The 24,944-nt window shown below is 37.6% G+C and overlaps 1 protein-coding gene and 1 pseudogene across 2 annotated transcripts in view; one reads left to right on the top strand and one right to left on the bottom strand.

Moving 5' to 3' along the window:
- Positions 1 to 24,944, bottom strand: part of Ccdc88a (coiled-coil domain containing 88A) — a 185,010-nt gene that overhangs the window by 18,146 nt on the left and 141,920 nt on the right. For both annotated transcript variants that reach the window (XM_008823003.3, XM_029558654.1), the window contains exons 18-23: positions 18,757 to 18,921; positions 15,765 to 15,926; positions 13,548 to 13,825; positions 13,182 to 13,322; positions 8,246 to 8,432; positions 4,273 to 4,418 (exon numbers count right to left, since the gene is read on the bottom strand). In XM_008823003.3, coding sequence (XP_008821225.1) covers positions 4,273 to 4,418; positions 8,246 to 8,432; positions 13,182 to 13,322; positions 13,548 to 13,825; positions 15,765 to 15,926; positions 18,757 to 18,921 — 1,079 coding nt within the window. The remainder of the gene's footprint in view (positions 1 to 4,272; positions 4,419 to 8,245; positions 8,433 to 13,181; positions 13,323 to 13,547; positions 13,826 to 15,764; positions 15,927 to 18,756; positions 18,922 to 24,944) is intronic.
- Positions 954 to 3,906, top strand: LOC115068432 (annotated as a pseudogene).

The raw sequence follows: 24,944 nt of genomic DNA, 5'->3' as shown, positions 1-24,944 counted from the left end.
CAACAAAAAGAAACTCCCCCGCAACCAAAACTACTAGCCAGCATTATTTCTCTAAGTGTAATTTACTAAACATATAAATGAATATTGTTGGATATTTAGTTTATAATTATAGATATAATAATAACTAATCTTGAAAAACATCTTCATGGGCCGGGCACAGTGGTGCATGCCTTTAGTCCCAGCACTCGGGAGGCAGAGGCAGGCGGATCTCCGTGTGTTCAAGGCCAGCCTGGTCTACATAGTGAGTTCCAGGACAGCTGGGGCTACAGGGAGACCCTGTCTCAAAAAGACCAGAAAAGAAAACATCTTCATGTGCACAGAGTCTTTCATTTTTGGTTTCCCTTACTCAGGCTTAATTTATTTGTAAAGAATTATTTCTGAGGTCCTCCCCTTCAATGGATGAATATACCAGTTTTACTCTTATTCTCATTTTCATGTTCTTGGTAGTATTTATTACATACAGAAACATCAATGATCATGGAACAGGGCCTTTAAATCTGCAATGTCAAAGAATGTTATTTACTCAGCAAGTATTTAGTGATCATTTACAATGAAGAGGCATGAAGCTTATATAAAGTAACTGCTTATAATATAGTGAGAGAGAGAGAGAGAAGATATTCATGTAAGTAACAGTCACAAACCAAGGTGATAATAGTAACCAAATAAAAACACTGTGGAAATACAACAGTGGAAATACAGGTATCTACAAAAGGGAAAATAGTTCCATCTTGGATGTTCAAAAAATACTCATGAAGAAAAGGCTATACTAAGCTGGGTATGATGATGCATGCCTATAATGCTGGCTTTCAGGAAGCAGAGGCACGTGGAATACCCAGTTTGAAGCCAGCCCTGGTTTACATAAGAAATTCCAGGTTAGCTAGGGCTGCACAAGACCCTGTTCAACAAGAAAATTAAAAAAGAAAGCAAAAAGGCTGTATCACAAGGCTGGCGAGATGGCTCAGTGGGTAAAGGTACTTGCTGCCATGCTTAACAGCTTGAGTTTGATTCTTGGAATCCACAGGGTGAGAAACAACCCTCCAAGTTGTCCCTTGACTTCCACATGCATGCTGTGGTGAGTGCACATGCCATACTGACACACACAATTAATGTTAAAAAATTAAAAATTGAAAAGGCTATATTACATTGGCCGAAAAAGAAAGATGAGAAATCTAAATTAAGTCTGAATATAGGCAGAGGGGAAGCAATGAGGGGATGTGGGGTTTAGATTTTGCTCAGTAAGAAATCAGGTGTTTTAAGTTTCATTACAAAGTGATATGAAATCTTTGCCAAATAGACTAGGATACTTCACAAAGGCCAGAGGTAAAGGGAATACTCATGAGGCTAATGGCATATTACAGAGCAGTTTGAGGTGAGTTAAGAGTGGCTAGAAACCAAACAAAACTGATGTGAGTATACAGAAGAAGATGCTCTATGAATAGATGCTGTTAACAATTAACAGCACCAATGCCTGGACCTTAGGCCCATGAAGTCTGACAATTGAAGAGTTCCCAATTCTATTTCCCTTTTATCTGCTGAAATATCACACAAATCTCCAATTTCTCAGTAGAACCTGTTCACTAGGACCAAGTGATAGTGGCATTTAGCTAGAAATGTCTCGACACATAAGATGGTTATTTGTACAAAAATTGATAGTATTTGGGGCTGGAGAGTTGACTCAGCAGCTAAGAACACTGGCTGCTCTTGCAGAGGACCCATGTTTGATTCCTAGCACACACTCCAGTTTCAGGGGATCTGACACCTTCCTCTGACCTCCGCAGCCATTGCACAACCTGAGTGCACTTACATAGACACAGGCAATATAAACATACACATAAAATATTAAAAAAGATTAATATTTGAATGTCAACTATAGAGATACAATCACTGAAACCTGGAAATGAATTAGTGTTTAAAGGTAAGACTAAGACAAGGAAGTTTTGGATTAATACCTCTGCTTAAGGCACAGAAAAGTCAAATACCATGAACTTTTTATGTACTTGGTGCTTCTTAACCTAAAATACCACTTAAGGCAGAGAGTAAAGGAATACATACCCCCAAAATGACTGAAGGTGTAGTCCAAAGTGGCCAGCCACAAGTGTGAAATTTCTTTGAGATTTTGCATTTATCTTAAAAGTTCATGCAAATTCTGCCTTTGTTCCATGAAACACCTGTGTATTAATATAGAAGTAATGTTCCCCACCCCAAATTCTGTAATAAAATTGATGCTTCAGAAAACTGTCTTACATACCCTAGTTTCATGTGCTTCAGCTTACATCAAGCTTGAAAATTAGGCAAGTATTAATTCATTTAATCCCTGGGGTAATCCTGGAAATTGACATTAGCTCCATCTTACAGAAGTAGCAGCTAATGAATAAACAGAGTGACTAGCCAGTAGTCATACAGCCACTGAACTGAAGAATGGGATATGCACAAGGAGCTGTTTGCTTTCAACATCTGGCTATTATACTATGGAGCTTCCCTTAGTGGGGAAAAAGGGAGGGAAGAATTCTGTGAAGACAAATCATGGAAACACTACCCACTGAACTGCCAGGGCCAAATATGACCCTTATTAGATTCTTTCACTCTCAGTGGAGATACAACATCAATAATCAAGCCAGCCAATTTGATCTATCATATCTCTCTGGTCATTTGGTCTCAACTCCATTGTATGGCACAGAAAAACATCTGTGAACTGGCTCCTGATTGTTAAGCCACTTCTCTGCAGATCACCCTTCTTTTACTCGGTTCTAGAGTCATTTTTAAGTCCCACACCACAACAATATCCTTTCTCCATGTTTGTGTTTCTGCATCACTGCTTTCCTGGCCCAACATGCCACCTCAAACAAATCTCTATAGTACCTCTGAGTCTCAGCATGTCTCATCTTTGGAAAGTCCACCTTGCCCTTTCCAGACAAAGGTACTCTAGCATTTGCTCTACTTCTATAATCCCTAACATATATCTCCCACTATAGAATTATGATAAATATTTACTGCATTTCTTGCTTTTCATTTTATCTGGATGGAGTCTTTTTATTTTTAACTTTCTTTGAAGCAGGGTCTGATGTAGCCTAGGATGACCTTGATTAGCTGTGTGGCCAAGGATCACCTTGACCTTCTGATCTTTTTGTCTGTCTCAGGAGTGCTGGAATTATAGGCAAGCTCTACCATACTTGGTTTAGATACTTGGTTTAGATGAAGTCTTTCTATTGTCCAGTATTAGTCTTGAACTTGTGAATTCAAGCAATCTTCCAACCCCATCTCTTAAGTGCTAGGACTATAGGTGTATGCCTTGTTTATAATACTAATTATTTTGGGCAGGACTCATATGTTCTTACTATTTCTGGTCATTAGCACAAATGCCTGAAATACAAAAAACTAAAATAAACTTAAAAAAAAAAAGCCAGCATACTGGACATATTGTGCTTCCTCCTTAACTTTATCTCTTTGTTGCCAGAGTGCTACCATCATTGGTCTCACGCTTGTTCCTGGAAAGGGCCTGCCCCAGTTGGCTCTGCAGTGTCACAGCAGCATGACCACCTGCCTGAAACTGACACCTGACAAGGTGATGGAGCAGATTTACAAATGGGCCAAGAAAGGTCTGACTCCTGCACAAATCAGTGTGATCCTTGATACTTGATGCTGTACAAGTATGTTCTATGACTGGCAATAGAATCTTGAGACTCCTTATGTCCAAAGGACTTGCTCCTCATCTTCCTGGTATCTCTACCATTTAAGAAAGCAGTTGCTATTGCCAAGCATCGCAAGAGTAACAGAAAAGATGGATGCTAAATTCCATCTGATCCTGAGAGCCAAATTCACCAACTGGCTTGTTACTGTAAGACTAAGCAGATCCTCTTACCCAAAGGAAAATACAAATCATCCACAGCCTCTGCTCTACTGGTATGAATGTGTTTTGTATACTTGTACAATAAGATAATTTTAAATTAAAAATACATATTGAAATAATAATTTTTTTTTTTAAATCAAGAAAGGACTGGAGAACTGGCTCAATGGTAAGGAACAATGGCTGCTATTCCAGGGAATCCAGGCTCAGTTCTCAGCACCCACATGGTAGCTAACAACTGCACATATACTTCGGCTTCTATGGACAATGCATGCATGTGGTGCACTTACATACATAAGGCAAAATAGTCATACATGTAAAATGAAAATGAATACATCAAGAAAAACAAGCATGAATCCTCTCTGCCACTTGGTACAGTAGTAACATTATGGGTAATATTTAAGAATATAAAATTATTCAGTACATACATATACTGTCGTTGTTCAACATGAAAGAGATCCTTGCTTTCCATATTCTGCTCCAGCAATGTTCTGTTCTGTAGCATTAGTGTCTGAATTTGATCTAGTAGATGTCTATTTTCTTCTTCCAAATTTCCTTTAAGTTGGCTGAGCAACTGTTTAAACACAAAAATTTATTTTTGAAGATACATTTTGAAGACAAATCACCTGAAACATCTAAAATACAAAGTATTCCATGAAGACTTAATTCTTTCATTGTTTGAAGAATAATTTGCACTTGATCAGAATACTGAATGTCTTTAGTGATGATAACAACTACAACACTAAGTAACACGGCACATGTATATATCTTAACTCTTACAAACACTGGGTTTAATATATCTACTTCCAAAGTTAGCCCTTTCTGTCTTCAGATCTGTTTAATTTACAGTTCAAGAGCTAGATTCAAATCTCTTATCTTCTATTTAAGTGGCCAAGAAATACTGGATAGGTTATGTATTTCATTCTTAAATCTAGGACAGCTCATATCTTGTAAGACTGTTCCAAGGACTAAATAATTTACATAAAGAATCTGATTGTATACTAGTGATGAGGTAGTAACTTAATCTCATCCTGCTCCCAAACAGTGTTTTCAAGTAAGCTTAAAAGTTTATGAATAGTTTTGGATGGCTTGATGAAAGGGAGTAAAGTAATTTAATCAATGATTAGAACTACCAGCTCTTTGGGCTTTTTGTACATAGTAGAAACTGGAAATATGCCCTAGCTAGGCCTCAGTTTCTAGTAGAAGTTACAAACTCAAACAATTCTCAAAATTAGCATTCAGGGCCAGAATGATGACTCTGAGGTTCAGAGCACTGACTGCTCTTAGAGAGGACTCAGATTCAGTACCCAGCACCCACATTGTGGCTAGCCACTATCCCTAATTCCAGTTCCGGGGGATCTGGTGCCCCACAGGCACTGCATGCATGGGTACACTTAAATATATGCACATAAAATAAAAAACAAAAAAAAATCAGCATGCATTCTACGGTAGATTTCTGGGCACCAGCATTAGGATTCAGTAGGTCTGGAATGAAGCCTAGAAATTTATATTAATAACAACAAAACTCAAATAATGCGTATCCCTTGCAACCACTCTGCTCCTACCTCCAGGAAAGGAAAAAGAGACATTTTAAAAAAAATTTAAAGGTACAGAAAACAAGGAAGAATGTTACTTATGAATATGCACAACCATGTAGATCCAGTAACTGCCAATACTGTGCCATGTTTGGTTTATTTACTTATTTTTTTTGAAATGTTTTAGAAAGGTCTTTATTTAGAGTTCTAAAAATAAAACCCTCCCCTCAATGTTAAAGTTCTGTGTCAGTTGCATGTTATAAATGATGAAAGAAATTTAATAAATTGTCCTTGGCATATGAGTGTTTTCTACATTGATTTCCAAAATCACTCTTCTCATTATGAATCCAGGAAATTTTACCTAATGAAGATATAGCCAATATTTTAAATGAATATTTTAAAAGTAGGAGTTTGTGATCAACCTGCTAAGGTAATCTAAATAAGCTATACAAATTCTAAATCATCAGATAAATGCACTGGAAACTCTCCAAATAGTTTATAATTTTTCTCTTTTAGAACATATTTCTTCACTTCAAAATGGATATCTAATTATGTAGAAACTTGCTCAAAGGATTAATCCAAATGCTTAGACATGTAAAGGCTTTTACAGTAATTTGTTTTGGAAAACAATCTATCAATATTTTGAAGCTGCTTTAACCTACTTATACTATTTGTAAATTCATGCAACTGAAAGATGAACTATCAACACCTCAAATGTAGTGTGGTGTATTCAAAATAGACACACCCAGGTTTTGATTTCAGATTCACTCTTAGTCATGTGACCTTTAAAATAACTCCTACCCACAACAGTGTTAAGAAAACTAAAAAACAGATCAGTAACTTAGTAGAATACTGACAGATCCTCAGCACTTTCTCATAACCAAAATCAGAGGTAAGTTTTCTGTTTGTATTTAGTTTCAAAATTACACCTTCAGTCTGTACCAACCATAGTCCCTAGCTCTCTGTAGTTTATATAGCTCAACCAACCAACCTCCCTCCCTCCCTCCCTCCCCCCCTCCCCCCTTTTGGTAACTCTGATAGACTTAAGTTTTTTGTTTTGTTTTTTAACTTCTACAAAAACTTAACTTCATACGTGCATATAAGGTATTTTGATCAAATCCATGCGCACTCCCTCCCCTCCAACATCCCCCCGCCATGAAGAGGTAACCCTAAAATCTTTTAAGGATTAGATACAAGCTCCCAAATACTTTTGACATTTTTGGCCTTTGGAACAGAGTATGTTGTTAACAGGACCAAGGGCATTTTGACTTTTAGCCAAGAAACTTGCTACATTTCTTTGGGGTTGTTTTACCCTAACTGCCTAGCCAATTCCTACCTCCTATTCTTATCACGCCATCCTGGGAAGGGGTTACCCAAATTGCCAATAGGGAATAGGGACGCAGACTGCTCTGGCTTCTTCCATGATGAACAGGGACACAGACTGCTCTGGCTTCTTCCATGATGAACAGGGACGCAGGGTGAGGCAATTGGAGTACACCTTTAGTGGATCTATCTAGAAGACTCCCAAATAGCATAACTCCTGTCTCTAAGGGGAAAAGAAAGTCCTTGAATCGTGACTAGGAGATGGGAAGGAGAAGTAAAGGCAAGATTAATTAGCATTACAAGTTCTAGACAGGGAACTAGAAAAAGTCAGAACAGGGCAATTTTCAAATGTTCATATGAGAGTCCATTGGAGTTTCTGGACATTATTTACTTATTAAAAAATTAAACATAGCATGGTAGATTTATTGAAAAAACTGAAATGTATTTGTTTTCTTCCCTATGTATACTTATTTTTGCAACAGTTTCAAGTAACCCTGGCTGGCATCAAACTTGCTATGAAGCTGAGGGCTACTGAATTTCTAATACTCCTCTCTCCACCTTACCATGCTCCATTTATACTGTGCTGGGGATCAAACCCAGGGTTTCATAAAGGCTAGGAAAGCAGTCTACTAATTGAACTACATCCCCAGCTCTGCTATCTATACCTTCTTCCAGTATGAATTCTCACTCTTCCTATCAAGGAGTCAAAGCTACATCCCATTTTCTTGAATTTGGAATGCCTGCCCAAGGGAAAGTGGATGTGACAGTGACAGTTTCAAGCCTAGGTCCCAGGCCTCCTGTGTTTTCACTCAGTCTACCGGGCCTGCTGGAGAATGAGAAACCAGAAAGGGTGTAATTTTTCCTTAATAAATCTGTTTTGATTTCCTATGTTACTCTTTTGAGTTGTAGAGTTCTACAAGTTTTTTTTTTTTTTCTTTTCTTGTTTCTTTCTTTTTTAAGTTTTACTGAATTGTCATTTCTTTTTCTTTTTCATCTTTTTGAGACAGGGTCTCCCTCCAGCACTAGCTGGACTGAAACTCACAGAGATCCACCTGCCTCTGCCTCCCAAGTGCTGGGATTAAAGGTGTGTGTCAATATGGCCAGGCTGAATTGTCTTGTTTCTTAAGGAGCTGATTACCATGCTCCTCTCCCACTCTAGAACAATCCTAACTATATATACATTTTAGACTCTTAGGTAGAATGAATGCTCTGAAATTTCTGAACTCTGTCGAGTACTTAAGTGTATATGCTTTCAAACTAATTTTCCTTCTTTCTGGTTTAAAATTACATGCTACTTATACAAAAACATTTCTTTTCATTAAACAAGTATATAATCTGACATTTTGAAAGCATCTGGACATGTAAGTTTGAACTAGTAAAATGGAATGAAATTAATGTATTCTTCTTAATTACTTATGAATTTCAGTTGTGTGTGACCAATTCTTCTAGAAACACACTGGTAAAGTACCACAGTGTGGTTAGTTACTTTTTAGGCACATCTTGACACCTGAAGGAAGCAATGATTAAACTTGTTAAAGCTCACCTCACACTGGTTATTGAGCTTGGTGGATGTGATGTCCAGCTGCTGATACTGTTCCTTTAGCTTTGAAAATTCAGCTTCTAGTCTTGTTTGCTCCAGTTTAGAATTATTTAGAAGACTTTTCAAATTTTTATGTTCAGTCTGTAAAATTTCAGTTTCTTTTAAAAGCAGACTATATGTATGATTTAACCTATGATTAGAAACCATAACAAAAATAGACTTCAGTAGTTGTAATAATACAAAATTCTAATTTATTGTAAAATATTTTTAAATTATAATTTACACAATGTGAAAATGCTATTAACATTCATATATATTTGGAAAATGTAAAAATTCTTTTGTTAGCTGCTAAACTAATCAATAATCAGTTTTTCTGTGAAAATTAAAGGATGATTAAAGGAAAAAGGGGAAAACAACAAATTCAGTTATGATTTCATGGAGATTTTAGACTCAAAATTTCAACATGAACAAAGATCAGATCATGATAATGAATCAATCTGTTATTAAAGGTTATGCCAATATGCTGGCTGAAAATGGAAATACAAGTATAAACCAGATTTTAACCACTGAGATTTCTGTAACTTTGGAAAATTATTAAGTTATACAGCCCCCAAATATCATTTTATAAAAATCAAACTATAGCCTTTTCTTTATCTTCCCACCATTTACCTTCAAAACAAGGTTCACTGATCTCTAAGGACAAGGATTGATACACTTTCTGTAAAGGACCAGACAATTAATGCTAAGGGCTGTTGTAGCCCTCATGCACACCTTTCCCACCCCACTGACCCTTCAAAATATAAAAACAATTTTTTTTTTTTTTTCAGTTTGGAGGCTGTCCTGACACAGACAGATGGCTTGATTTGACTGGCTAAATTGTAATGTGTCAATCTTATCTTATGGCATGAAGATTAAGAATCCACAAAAAGGAAGGCAGCTAAAAAGGCAAATTCTTGCTCAGGATGGTCTTTGTGCAGAACAAATAATACTACACTCAATTTATTCCTCAAAAAATGTAAGTCAGTCTAGAAAAACCACAGTAATACTTTTTTTAAATCAAGACTTGGTTTGAAAAATGAAATGGCAAAGCCCCCAAAGATGGCAAATATACTATCTATAGGTGAGACCCATGAACAAAGGCATCATTACTCATAATTGCTGTCAAAACCTCACTGACCTATACAGACAGTTACACAGTCCATCAACACCTATCACAGTAAAAAAGTTTCTATTGATCTTTATAGAGAATGGGTAATACAGAGAGGTAGTATGTAAAGTCCCCTATAGCTCTATCACAAATGCTAAAGTGAGCGGGTGAAGTGGCTGTAAGTGCTTGTATGCTCAAACATACATATATTTGATCCCTGAGAACCCCTGTTAAGAACAAAACACAAAAAAACCAGGTCAAGTCAGTGAATTCCAGGTTCAATAAAAGAAACTGTCTCAAAAAAAAGGAAAAGAAAAAGAAAGAAATGTCAATGTCTCAGGCAGGCTGAGTAGATTGCTCAGTAGTTAACATACCTGTTCCACAAGCCTGAGGACCTCAGTTTGTATCTCCAAAACTCATGTAAATGCAAAGTGGGCTAGGTGGCCTGACTTTAATTCCAGACTTGAAAGGCAGAGACAAACACTATTGGGACCAGCCATATTAGTGAGTTTTGGGTTTGGCTGAGAGATGCTGCCTCAATGAATAAAGTGGAGGAGTGATCAAGGATGATTCCCAGCATCACTCTCGGACCTCCGCATGTACTCACACAAGTATGTCCCACACGTGTAAACATGTAAATATACACTTCTGCATACCACACACATACACATAAAATGGAAAAAGAAAAAGGTGGAGAGAGGTTGAGAAAGACACCTGATGCCAACCTCTGGCCTCAATGCATACACATATGTGCATGCAAACAGGAAAACATACACAAAGCAACATAGGTATAAACATATTAATGCATATACCACAGACACACCAAAACAAAAACACCCTCAAAGATGCTAAAATGAGTTCTCATAGTTTCTTATATTGTCCTTTAAAATACTTGTATGCAATCCAGTGAACACAAGCACCCAAGACAGCCAAGTCTCAGAAAAACTTTCTTTGGCATTATCTGAGCTTACAGGCTATTTGGAGTTATTAACTCTCAGATAAGCTGTAAACAGGATTTTTCTCTGCTTGTGTAAAATAGCTCTTTCATGTTTTACTTAATTCCTTTTCTTTTTGTAGAACACAGACATTAGTCAATTAAGTTGGGCAAGAACAAATTTGAAATATGTAACAATCTGAGATCACTCTTTCTTGGTCAAACACATCATACTCAATTTCTCCATTTTGGCTCAGTAGTTCTCCTGGAGGCTCCTCAATAATGTACATAATTTGAGGCCTGGAAAGCCCAAATGAGTCCATGAATTATTCAGTTATGTTTAAATGCCCAGCAATGGGCTGCACATGGTGGCACACACCTTAAGTGCAGCACTCAATTTGAGAGGCAGAAAGAAGCAGGTGGATCAATGTGAGTTCAAGGACAGTCTGGGCGACATAGGGAGCTCTGGACTAGCCAGGGTGACACAGTGAGATCATGTCTCAAAAAACAACAAAACAACCCAAAAAACAAACAAAAACCCCCCACGTGGTGGTATGCATCTTTAATCACAGACTTCCAGAGATAGAGGTAGGTGGATCTCTGTGAGATGGAGGTCAGCCTGGTCTACACAGTGGCTTCTAGGCAGGCTGGGCCTAGGGAGACCCTATCAAAACAAACAAAAACTACCCCTTACTCGAATTAAAGGTAAAACAACAATAATGATAAAACTTAAACATCAGCAAAGATATAAGGTTAGTTAGAGGAAAAATCCTATAATAAATGTCTTTCTCAAAGTTTGGTATGTAATAAAAGAATCCTCCTCTTGTATTATATAGTTTGTCACAATTTGGTCTCCTATACTTACCATACATATAGCATCCTCTCTGCAAACTGTAGTCTTTTTAGCATGGTATTTAGCTTACTGAAATTTAATTTTCAGAAAATCAAAATTCTAGCTATAGTTAACTATAGGAAACTAAATTCAAAATTGCTGTGTATCAAAATGAAGATGGTTCTAGTAATTTAGGGACTTTTGAAATAGAAAAAAATTTCTATTTTAAGTGTAAAAATGGATTGTGTTAAATTCACAATAAAAGAAAGGTCAATAAATGGTACTCTGAGCCTATCTGAATTGTGTAAACTGGCCTTTAGACCTTCAGCTACAGCAGTTAAAACAAAGTACAAATGTCTTGGCTGTTTAAACTTTTAAAAAGTTCCTGAGAAACTTTCAAAACTGTACTGTTATGAAGCAGCCTGGTTGGTCAATCATGTTTTTTCAAAAGCTTTCATGATGAAAAAATAACTACCCTGTGGCAACCTAAGACTAAAGAAAATAAGGATGCCAGACTAATGAAAAAAGAGAAATATTAAAATAGTAAGGTTTAATTATATTCTATCTAAATGAAGCATACAAAGGTCAATTTTATTTCTTAAAACTGTTAAGTTAGGAGCTAGGGACATGGCTCAGTGGATAGAGCATGAAGACTGGAGCTGGGATTTCCAGCACCTACATACAAGTCAGGCAGGCATGGTGGCTTATCTGTAATACTTAAAAGAGGCAGAGACAAGTGATGCCTGGGGCGACTTGACTAGCTAGTGTGGTGGAGAGTGTCACAATACACGGGTACCTCAGTAAAGAAAGCCTGACCCTTAGTATTCATTAAAATGAAGAGTAAGTCCGATATATTCTTGAGTACTCCTTTCCTTCTGAGTCCTCTTGGAACAGTTCCCATGAAGAAAGGCCTAGCTCTGTCTTTACTCAAATAGTACACCTAACATGATATGAAAAGGAAAAGAGGAACTTGTCTTACCAGAAGAGGATTTTCCCTTTCTAATCCCTAGTGACCCACTTCAAGGGCAGGGAAGGGTCATGAGGGATTACTACATTTAGCCTACAAGAGGAGCCCAGAGGCACAGTAAGATTGTTTATATTGTAAACAAGCTGAAATAGTGATTAACTTTGGTTACAAGGTTAGGTAAAATTCCCATTTGTAATAGAAGGCATTCCCAGAAAAGCCATTTTCACAGACTAGCCTAATCAGAGCTCCAGAGACACTTTCTCAGTAAATAAAATGAAGTACAATGGTGAACCTCCCCCATCAATTTCTAGCCTTCATATGCACATGGACATATGTGCACATGCACCAGCACATACACACACACACACAGGCAAATACACACAGACATGCATACATCTCTGCACACTGGGTAGGGGAGATGGCCCCGTCAGTAAAGAGCCTGCTGCACACATGCAAATAAAATAAAACACACAAAACCCTCTAAGTCCAAATTGTGGATGTTGTTAAAAATCACAGGTACACTTTAGAGGTAAGGCATAAGAATTAAAATGTGGGGGCTAGGGAGATAGCTCATGATTAAGAGCACAGGCTGCTCTTCCAGAGGATCTGGGTTCACTTTCCAGCACCATATAGCGGCTAACATAAACCACCTGTAACTCCTGTTCCAAGGGATCTCATGCCTGCTTCTGACCTCCAGACACTGTACAACACAGGTACACTTACATGCAAAGCAAAACACATATACACATAAGATAAAAATAAAATTTTAAAAAAGAATTATATAAGTACACTTACATGCAAGGCAAAGCACACATACACAAAAAATAAAAAGAAAAAATTAAAAAAATTATAATATGCAGGGCATGAAGGCGCACGCATTTAATCACAGCATTTGGGAGGCAGAGGCAGGCGGATCTCTGTGAGTTCAAAGCCAACCTGGTCTACATAGTGAGTTCTAGGTCAGCTGGGGCTACAGGGAGACCCTGTCTCAAAAAGACCAAAAAAACCCAACCCTCCCCCCACCCCAAAAAACAGTAATATATAAGTAATTGCTGTTACCTATCATTTTCACCACAAAGTTTCTTGTACTCTGCAGCTACCATCTCATGGTTTTTGCTTTCAAGCAACATTTTTTCCTGTTCCATTTTGAGCATTTTTTCCAAATCTTCCAATTGTCCTTTCTGTTTTAACAACTGAGTTCTAGGTCAGGAAGGAGGGAAGTTAGGTAAATAAATACCTAACTTAAGGCTTAAGATATTTTTAACAAAGAAAATATTTCAGAAAAGAATTAAGTTTATTAATGCATGCAACATAAAATCCATGTATATTTAAATAAATCACCTCTTAAAGTGGCTTGACATATAAAATTTCTTATGTTACCCAAAGAAAATTTGTTTTAAATTAACACAACAAAACATAAATTACCGGTCTTCAAGATCTTTATGTTCCACCTCAAGATTTTTGTGGGCAGATTTTAGAGTTCCATGTTTAGAGATGAGAGACTCGTACTCTGAAGCCTGTCGCTCATGAAGAAGTTCTAGCTTTTCATGATCTTTCATCAGAGAATCATAAAGAGATTTCAAGTCTTCTCGTTCTTTGATTATGGATTCATTTTCATTTTCTAAGGAAGACTGCTGGATTAGAAGTTGTGCATTCTGGTTCATAAGTGACGTACTTTGGGAATTAAGGGTGGAATTTTCAACCTGTAAGAATGTGTTTATCATTAAACGGTATAAGAAAAAGTTGCTGGATGTGGTGCAGTGGTGCATGCCTTTAATCCTAGCACTTGGGAAAAAAAGGCAGGTGGTATCTGTGAGTTCTAGCCCAGCCTGGTCTACAAAATGAGTTCCAGGCCAGATGGGGGCAATGCAGTGAGATCCTGTCTAAGAAAAAATAAGAAAGGGAAGGAGGTGAGAGGGAGGAGGAAGGTAGAAGAGGTAGAAGAAATAGTTCATATTCTTTTTTAATTCTTCCCCTAAATGAATGTAGAGTTGGGCTACTTAGACATTCTTAATCACAATGAAATCATATGTGATCTTATTTCATTTTATTTGCACTGTAGGAGATGGAGCACAGGGCCTCCTGTATACTAAACAAGTGTTAAATCCTCAAAAGCTATATATATGCATACATATATATATATGTATGCATACTCACACATATGAGTTAATGTGGGGGTGAGGGTAACTTGTGAGAGTCAAGTTTTATCCTTCCATTATGTGGGTTCTGGGGACTGAATTCAGCTCGTCAGGCTTAGAGGCAAGCACCCTCATCCCCTGATCCATTTTGTCCTTGACTGGTTTCCTTGTTTGTTTCCTTCCTTCCTTCCTTGTTTGCTCCCTCCCTCTCTTCCTCCCTTCCTCCCTCCCTCTCTCCCGCCCTCCCCCCACTTTCCTCCTTTCCTCCCTCTCACCTACCTACCTATTTTTTAAAGACAAGGTCTCTCCCTGCCTTAGAATTTAGCAATTAGGCTATGCTAGCTAAAGTCTTTGACTTGCCAGCGCTGAAAATACAAGCATGTGTTATCATGACTGGATTTTTTTGTGACTCCTAAGCATTGAACTCAGGTCCTTGTACTTGCAAACACAATACTGACTGAGCTATCAGTCCAGCACACTTGTTCTTTTTAACAAAAAATTATGGTGTTTAAGAATGGCCAATCAGCTGGGCGTAGTGGCATACACCTTTAATCCCAGCACTTGGGAGGCAGAGGCAGGCAGATCTTTGAGTTCCTGGCCAGCTTGGTCTACATAGAAGTTCCAGGCCAGCTGGGGCTGCAGGAAGATCCTGTCTCAAAAAAAGACCCCCCCCCCAAAAAAAAGCAGACTTCACACATATTCATATTATGATGGAAGAGCTTCGATTTTAGCTCCCCAAAGAATAAGATTATTTAATTTTTTCTAGAGCTCAAAAATTATTGCTGTAAAATTTCTCAAGATTCTAATTTAGAATTTATTCCACCACTTGGAAAGGAGGAACAGAAAGAACTTTTAGATCAGAAGGGGAACATGTTTCTCCGCTTTTTCTTGGACTGTTCTGTGTGAAATGATACTGGCAATGCTAAGGTGAAGATGGGTCCTTTGAATAAAGTCTAATGACAAAATTCCTTTCCAATAACTAAACTGCTAAGAAAGTTTTAGAAATTAAGTAAGGAATAATGTATTATGATCATACTCTAAAAAATTAGTACCCGACTAATTAGAATCAACTTGTTGAAATGATACAAAGATCATAAAGTAAATATAAATAAGATCATCTTTACTTATACTTTAGAGGAAAATTTACTAATTCCTTTAGGCTTTGACATAAAAAAAAGGTTCATGTTAAGTCTGGCAAGGGGTCTGGCAAAATGGCTCTCTTGTAGAGAACCCAGGTTCAGTTCCCAGCACCCCATGGAAGCTAACAACCATCTGTAACTACCCTCTTTTGTCCTGTGGGAGAGTTGCACGACACAGGTGCCCTTACATACATGCAAGTGAAACACTCATACATATAAAATAAAAATAAAAGCAAAAAATAAAAAATAAAGAGTCCAGCATAAAACCAAACAAAAATATTTCAATTTGTCTTCAATTATTAAATTCACTGAAACAATGTTTGTATCTAGGCTTCCTTATTTAAATAATATAATTCAAGTCAAACCTGAAGCTTGGCATTCTGTGTTTGAAGAGTGGTATTCTGTTCCTGTAATGATACTGTTTGCCTCTGAAGAGCAAGAATCTGAGCCTGCAAATTATTATTCTGTGTTTCCAGCTGCTTCAGTTGAGTTTTCAGTGCTTGCTTCTCTGCTTGCAGTGTAGCATTCTTTAAAAACAAGAAAAAGCTATCGTACATATTAAACATAAACATGAAACATTTAAAACAATGGAATTGTATAAAATGAACACTTTTTATTATTACAATAAAAACCTTGGATAATCTTGAAAAAAAGAAAAACATTCCCTCTCAATCACAAATTGTAAACAGATATCCAATCTATGAAAATAAGGCAATAATACTATAACTTTAATATACTGTTATGCCTGAGTTCTGTCTGCTTTATAATGTTTTAAAATAAAAGATTCTATTCTAGGGCTGAAGGTATAACTTAGTGGTGCAGGGCTTGCCCGGCATGTGCAAGACCCCAAGTTTAATCCTGTGTACTGAAACACACACACACACACAATCAGTTTCGATTCTGCTTAAAAGTTCTAAGTGGGGGTATATCTACAAAAAGGTCTAACTTTTTAATATATACACAAGTGAGTGGTGGTCCTGGATATAGAAGCAGAGTATTTAGAAGAGAGGCAGGTTTAAAAAATAATCTTAACCATCTATCAAAAATGGCAGGGGGGCCGGGTGTGGTGGCGCACACCTTTGATCCCAGCACTTGGGAGGCAGAGGCAGGAGGATCTCTGTGAGTTCAAGGCCAGCCTGGTCTACAAAGTGAGTTCCAGGACAGCTGGGGCTACAGGGAGACCCTGTCTCAACCCCCCTGCAAAAAAAGGTAGGGGAAGGTAAAGTGAGGGTGAAGAGGGTAAAGATGGGGGAAGGGGTCTGAAAATGGTCAAAGTACATTGTATGAAATACTTGAATCAATAAAATTAAAAAAATTTAGTCCATAATAGATCTAACAGGTGTTACATATTTTATTTTTTTCATGTAATGATAAAAAACTCACTAAAACTCTATTTCAACTATAAGGGCTTTTGGAGCATATCCAAACAAAACATACTATTTTCAATTTTTTCAGTATATGTGGTCATATTTTCATTTTATAGTTAAACAGGTGACTTACTACATTAGTCATTGATTTAATGTGATAGATATTAAACAAGATATTATACATTTAAGATTATTAATAAATTAAATTTCATAAAAACTAAATTTGTGGGGCTGGAAAGATGGCTCAGTGGTTAAGAGCACTGGCTGCTTTTGCAGAGGACCCAGCACCCACATGGTGGCTAACAACTGTTCATAACTTCAGTTCCAGGGGATCCAATACTTTCTTCTGACTTCCTCAGTCAGGCATTGCAGGACATGGGTGCACTTACATACATACAGGCAATATACTCATATACATAAAATAAAAAATAAAAATAATTAAAATAGGGGCTGGAGAGATGGCTCAGCGGTCAAGAACACCGACTGTTCTTGCAGAAAACCCGGGTTTGAATCCCAGTACCCACATGGCAGCTAACAACTGTAACTCCAGTTCCAGGGGATCCAACAGCCTCTTTTGTCCTCTGTGGCACTGCACAACATGGATGCACTCACCTACATGCAGGCAATACATGCATACACATAAAATAAAAATAATAAAATATTAAAAAATAATTAAAATATTAAAACTCCAGAAAATTTGTATCAAAAAGATAAATGAATCCATCTACATAAAAGAAATAAAGTTTTATTTATTTAGTCTTTTTCAGAGAGGGTCTCCCTGTAGCCCCAGCTAGCCTGGAACTTGATATGTAGACCAGCCTACTCAGAGATCTGCCTACCTCTGTCTCCCAAGTGCTGGGATTAAAGACGTGTGCCACCACGTCTGGCCCCCCTGCCATTTTTAATAGATGGTATGTGCCACCATAACTGACAAAAATGAAACTTTAATAAACAAAAAGCCCCTAAGTGAGCTAGCATTGAAATATGCAGAAAAAAGATACAAATGAATCATCATGGTTCAATCATATCTATAAAAGGAGGCAAAGATAAGACTCACTTTTCTATTATCTAAGCAAGGGCTATCTATGTAAAATGGAGGCCATTTGACCCACATATTAAACCATAAAATCAAAGCTGAGGAAGCAAGTTAGGTGTGCTGTAAAAACAGCGGGTAACACCAGTCATAGGAAGACAGAAGAGGAGGGTTTTGCGTTTCAGGCCAGCCTGGGGTACATAATAAGATCCTGTCTCAAACAACACCACCAGCAACAAACAAACATGCAAACAGAAGCTAAGATAGATTTTGATATTGTACTTCTTAAAAAAAATCATTTGTTCAAAAGGAAGAAAAATTTACACTGAAAAAAAATGGACTAATGATATATTTATATAGCATCTTGATATGAGTAAAACATTCTTCCCCTATACCAAGAATGTGAGTGACATGGAATTCAAGAGTTACAGAATAATGTGTTTGGCAGAGGAAATCTCAAGAGAGGCAGCATTCAGACACTGCACTTACTTAGGTCTACTGTGAGAAAAAGCAACAGAGTGAAAAGATCTACAAAACTGGCTGACAGCCGGGAAAGGACAGGCTTTAGAGAGACTGGTTCTAAGAAAACAGCTGTAATTATTAAAGAAATTAGTATCATCAAAGAGAAACCCTGTGCTCTGCACTGGGACAATAGGACAATAGTCCAAGGGGACTAGACTAATCTTAGGCTGGCAGAACTTGACAGCACTGGTCACACGGTACTGGCTCTGCAGATGTAACTGCTGCTAAATCTTGGTGATAGACTTAGATGAGAATGACAGACTAGCATATTAAACTGTTAGATCTATTCTTTTTTCATATGATAAACTAGTAAAAGTATAAAATGAAAGAAACCCCTACAAATGCAGGTGAACTTTTTGAATTTATCAAAGAGTAGCCAATGATCCTCTATTTCTGAAATACTTTACTCCTTCTAAAATTTCAAAAAATACTTACATTTCTTTCTACTTCAATCAATCTGTCTTTAACTTTTAGGAGCTCTCTAGTTGTTTCTTGACTTTCTCGCTCCCATTTGTTATCTCTGCCAGATGCTAGAAGTGAGCTCTGCACCATTGTTTCTTCATCTTGTCTCTGTTTGAGAGCTTCATAATTTTTTTTCACCTAAAATTTATTTAAAATATTTTAATGGGAAGAATAAAAATCACCAAGATTATTATAATTCTCACAATGGCTTTGGTCTGTCTGTACTGGTCTGGTGAACATGAAAGGATGCTTTATTTGAAAAATGTTTGGCCACCATTACTATGATTACAATTTGAGCTTAGTAAAATGCAAATTCTGGGGCTGGAGCGATGGCTCAGCAGTTAAGAGCACTTGATGCTGTTGCAGAGGACCTAAGCTCAATATATGCTGCATGCATATATAGAAATATTACACCAAATCATATTCAAGAGTACAATTAATTAATAAACAATAAAGAACAATCAAGGATAATAAACAACAAAAAGAAAATGATCCTCAAGAATAGATTAACTGGACATTGATATACTACTAGATAATAATAATCATTTTTAGAGAAATCTATAACCAATTTAGAAATCCTATGTAAAGAACAAAGATTTGACACATAGTAACAACTGGCTTAAAAATATATCTAAATGAAGGCTGGGCATGGTGGCTCACAACTTTAATCTCAGCACTTGAAAGGCAGAGGTAGGAGGATCTGTGAGTTTGAGGCCAACTTGGTTTACATAGAGAGTTCCAAGCCAGCTAGGGCTACAGGGAGACCGTCTCTCACAAAATACAGCAAACATCAATAACAACAAAAGATATCTAAATTAAAGTTAAGGTAGTATATCTTTAGATGCCTGGTCTTTTAAGAACTGTATTATTACCTAGAATGAACGATATTAACAAGACAGTGACTTGTTCTCATTTAGATTTTTTTTGATCCACACACACCATTAGTTTAATTTACTTTGTATTGAATAATTCAAAGATATATCTTGTGTAGGAATTTTTCACTTTTGAATGGACTCCATGCTCCTTCTGCCTCCACCTCTCAAGTGGTAGGATTACAAGTGTCAGTCACCACCTTGGGCCTCAACTTAACTCAAAGTAGATTACATTAATACCAGAAAAGACTGGATAACACACAGTCTTGAATTACTACTGAAGTAAAACATTCATTTCCCATAACCAAAATGACCAGATTTAACGTCTCTCTTTAATTCAAATATACTATCATACTTAATTTGATTCCTTAATTTATCTTGGACAATTATCATACATTTTTAAGTTAACATATTTTGTATTAAGCACAGAAATGATTAAAACAGTTCATGCTGGCCAGCACTTGGAAGGCAGAGGCAGGCGGATCTCTGTGAGTGCAAGACTAGCCTGGTCTATATAGTGAGTTCCAGGTCAGCTGGAGCTACAGGGAGATAAAAAAAAAAAAAAAAAAAAAAAAAAAAAAAAAAAGTTTATGCTGTACAAAACTTAAGAAAGCATTTAGTTCAACAATAAACTAATACTTCCACCAGTGAGTTAGAAAATAACAAGATTAAACTGAAAAGTGCCAAGATGGAATGTAGCACAAACCTTGGCAAGTGATCCAATGGTGTTCTGGGAGACTCCTATGTTAACACAACCTTTTCTCCATGCTTAGGAATAATAGATAAATGTCATTATGCAGAAGAAAAGCTGATATGGAAGAAAAATGTGATGCATATTTCCAGTATACACTATTTTGTTTTTGTTTTATGAAGAATTGAACTATTTCTGGTAACAAGAATAAATGGTGGAAAATGATAAAAAAAAAAAGAGCCAGAAATAAATTCAAGGCTTCTCATTTTTATTGTTAAAATGTTCCTTTAGCTCCTATATCACTGCTCAAAATCTTTAACTGAAGATCAACCCATGCTCTGCTCTGAGACTGAAAAAAAAAAAAACCTTTTAACTTATATTCACACAGAAAATGAATAAATGGAGTCAGAATAATCACTTTAACAAAGTAATGTAGCAGTAATTTAAATTTAAAGCCAATTAAGTTAGTTAACGTAATTAAAAATATAGTATTTGAATCATATTGTAAATTCAAATTTTCAGTGATTCTCAAAGAACTGAGGTATAATTTATACATAGTTTTCTTTTTACAAAAATATTTTACTTTATGTGTATGACTGTATTGCCTGCATGTAAGTGTACCATGTTGTGCAATGCCCAAGGTCATCAGAAGATGGTGTCGGATCCATTGGAAATGGAGTTAGAGACGGTTGTTAGCTGCCGTGTGGGTGCTGGGAACCAAACCCAGGTCCCTTACAAGAGCAGTCAGTGCTCTTAACTGCTGAATCATCTCTCCAGCCCCAATTTATATATAGCTTCCAATGCATACAGTCTAAGCAAAATTTGGTCGTTTTTTAGAGTAACACATACCTACTATATAACTCATCAACATGACAGAATATTTCTATCACTTTGGAAAGATCACTGCTTACGAGGCAACCATTATTTTGCTTTCTTCACTAAAATTTAGGTTGCCTATTCTAAACCTTCATATGAATTAAATCAAGCAGTATATAATCTGTGTCTTTTTCTGAGCATAATTTTAAAGCTTTACTGACATTTTGAGTGTATCAATAGTCTTTTCTATTGTTGTATTGTCTTTTATTATATGAACATGGCAGCATTTGCTTATTCATTAAAACTTTAGTGTATACATATTAAACGTATTTTATGTGTATGAGTGTTTTAAAAGCCTGAATGTATGTAGTGCACCTTTGTTGTGTAATGCCCATGTAGGCCAGAAGAGGATGGTGGATCCCCTGGAGCTGGAGTTGCAGATGGTTAGTCACCACGTGGGTCCTGGGAACTGAACGTTGGTCCTCTGCAAGAATAGCCAGTGACCTTAACTACTGAGCCATCTCTTCAGCCTTGTGTATATACATTTATGTAGGTGTACATATATGTGAACATGCACGTGGAAGCCTAAGGTTGATATTAGGTGTACTCATCAAACGTTCTTCTTGAGACATTTTTTCTTTGTTATTCTAATTGATTAATTAATTAAATAATTAATTAATTTTGGTGTTTTTGAGACAGAGTCTCCCTGTAGCCCCAGCCAGCCTGGAACTCACTACTGGCCTCAAACTCAGAGATCTGTCTGCCTCTGCCTCCCAAGTGCTGGAATTAAAGGTGTGTGCCATCACGCTGGGCCCTCTTAATTTATTTAAAAATATTTTTTTGATTCGCTAGACTGGCTGGCAAGCAAGCAGCAACTATCCTTCTGTCTCTGTCTCCCCAGTACTTGGATTACAGGCACATGCTGCCATGCTGATGGAGTGCATGGCAAGCACTTTACCAATTGAGCTATCTCTGCAGCCCCAATTTCCAGTTTTTAAGAAAGAAGGTATGATAAACTGGGTGTGGTAGTGCACGTTTTTAATCCCAGCACTTGGGAGGAAGGGCTCTGTGAGTCTGAGGCCAGCCTGGTCTATATAGTGAGTTCTAGACCAGCTAGGGCTACAGGGAGACACTGTCTCAAAAAGACAGAAAAAAAAAAGATATGATAAATCAAGTGGTTATAAAAATTCATTTACTGGGGTTGACAAGATGGCTCAGTGGATGAAAGCACTTGCAGAGAACCTGGGTTTGGTTCACAGTACCCACAATGCAGTTCACAACTGCCTAAAACTCCAGTTCCAGGGGACCTGACACCCACTTCTGGTCTCTGTGGGCATTCAATCTAAGTGGTATACAGATATACACGCAGGTCAAAGACACTCATACACATGAAAATAAGTTAAAACAAATTAAAAATTTTCATTTACTGTTGGGAGCCAGAGGCTCAGCCATTTCTCAAAACTGCTGACAGACCTGAGTTGGTGACTTTCCATTCTGTCCACCCTCCTCCTGCGGACATGGGAAAGTGCCCACAACCTTGGCTCATAGCCGGGGCTCGTAGCCCACGGCCTTGCTCTAGTTATTGTAAATAGCCCTGTTTTCTGTTGATCAGTAGACTCTCGCAGGCAAGGGATGGAGCCTGCGGCCTTCACCTGTGGTCTTGTTTTCTTTTCCAGTAACTGCTTTGCTCTTAGTGGATTCCTCCCTTGGAGTGCACCTGGGTCTTTGGTATCTGGCTGATATGATTCAGTCCAGTCTGCACTTCTTATTTAACTGTATGCTTGTGCTTCAATAAACGAGACTTGATCAGAGCACTGTCTTGTCTCCATTTCTCTTGCCCCTTGCCTCATCCACATCTCCACTCCCCAATCCCGGTACCCCGTTGCAGACCCTGCAGGCTGGGGCAGAGTGGCGCCCAACGTGGCCTGGATACTGGGGACAACGTGAGGGACACGACGAAAGAAGAAGGGGTGCGCACCCGATCAAACAATAGTTTGGAGAAGTTGCGGTAGCCTGCTGTGACCGAGCCGACAGGTAAGATGGTCGTCAATCATGGGGCAAGAATTAAGTCAGCATCAAAAGTATGTGATGCAGTTAAGAGAAGCGCTACAGGCAAGAGGAGTAAAGGTTACAACTGAGGATTATTTATTTCATTTCTTTGATTTCGTACAGGACATTTGTCCTTGGTTTCCCCAAGATGGGGTCATAGATGTAAAAAAATAAATAAAAAAGTGGGAGATGCATTACAAGATTTTTATACAGTGTTTGAACTGGGAAAGGTCCCGGTTACTGCTTTTTCTTATTGGAATTTAATAAGAGAGTTAATAGATAAGAGAGATGGACATGAGCCAGTAGTGGCAGTTGCCCAAGCTAAAGAGATTTTCAGAAGTAGTTCTCAGTCAGAGTTGAGGGAAATTCCGGATACTCCCAAGGACGTGCCTGACTTAATTGCTTTTGATAGTGAAAACAAGGGTTTTTCTGTAAATTAAAAAATAAAATAAAATAAAAAAGAGATCCTCTGAGTCAGTTAGAAAGGACAGATATAAAGAGAATGCTCACAAGTCTGAAAAAGAATATATTGGTATTTATCCTCTTTTGGCAAAAGCTGCCTGTCCAGCCTCAGATACAGATAGCTCAGAGCCTGAGAGGGAGAAATTGATTTATAAAACTGAGGCTGAGTTGCCAAAAGACCATAAAAAACAAGAAGGTGACCGCCCTCCTTCTTACAATGTACCATCTGTTCCAACTCTTATGGCAGCGGTAGATCCTAGATCAGAATCAAGGGGACAGATAGAACAGTTACAGGAGGAAATTAGGTTGGAGGAGATGCATCAATCATTGATACTCAAACAAATTAAGCAAGAAGAGATGCGTCAGGCGCTGATGCTTAAATTACAAAAGATTAAACTAGGTAGAGGTAGTGAGGCTGTTGTAGATAAAGGAAGAGCAGATAGAGAAAGGGCTTGTCCGTTCCCCAGAGGGCCTGGCCTCCATTCATATAAAGAAAATTTTAATGACCCTGATAGATTTTCCTCCCATGTGGAGGCTTTTCCCATAACAGAAACAGTTGATGACCGGGGGCAGACATGGAGACATCATAGAGGACATGAATTCCAAGTAATCAAAGAATTAAAGGCTGCTGTGTCGCAGTATGGGGCTACAGCTCCATATACCTTGGCTCTTGTGGAAGGGGAGGCTAAAAAATGGCTAACTCCTATTGATTGGAATACTCTGGTAAAGGCAGTCCTTAGTGGGGGTGATTATTTGCTATGGAAATCAGAGTATTATGACAACTGTAAAGAAACAGCTGAAAGGAATCAACAAACTGGAAATGGATGGGATTTTGATATTTTAATAGGTGGAGGCCAGTATGAATCCAATGAACGACAGATGCACCATGACGCAGGTCTTTTTACACAAATTTGAGTTGCTGCCATGAAAGCATGGAGAAAACTTCCAGTCAAAGGGAACCTGGGAGCTTCTCTCATTTCAGTTAAGCAGGGATCTGATGAGACTTTTGCAGATTTTGTTCATCGGTTAATGACGACAGCAGGGAAAATATTTAGAAATGTTGACGCAGGGCTTAAGTATGTGAAACAGTTGGCATATAAAAATGCTAATCCTGCCTGCCAGGCAGCCATTAGGCCTTATAGGAAAAAGACTGATTTGACTGGTTATATATGCCTGTGTTCAGATATAGGTCCATCTTATCAGCAGGGACTTGCCATGGCAGCGGCTTTTAGTGGACAAGCTGTAAAATTTTTTTGGCTAATAAATAAATA

This window comes from Nannospalax galili, unplaced genomic scaffold (genome assembly GCF_000622305.1).
Source record: "Nannospalax galili isolate Female #2095 unplaced genomic scaffold, S.galili_v1.0 scaffold286, whole genome shotgun sequence".
In the NCBI taxonomy this organism is placed as follows: domain Eukaryota; kingdom Metazoa; phylum Chordata; class Mammalia; order Rodentia; family Spalacidae; genus Nannospalax; species Nannospalax galili.
This window is presented reverse-complemented; position numbering and strand designations above follow the sequence as displayed.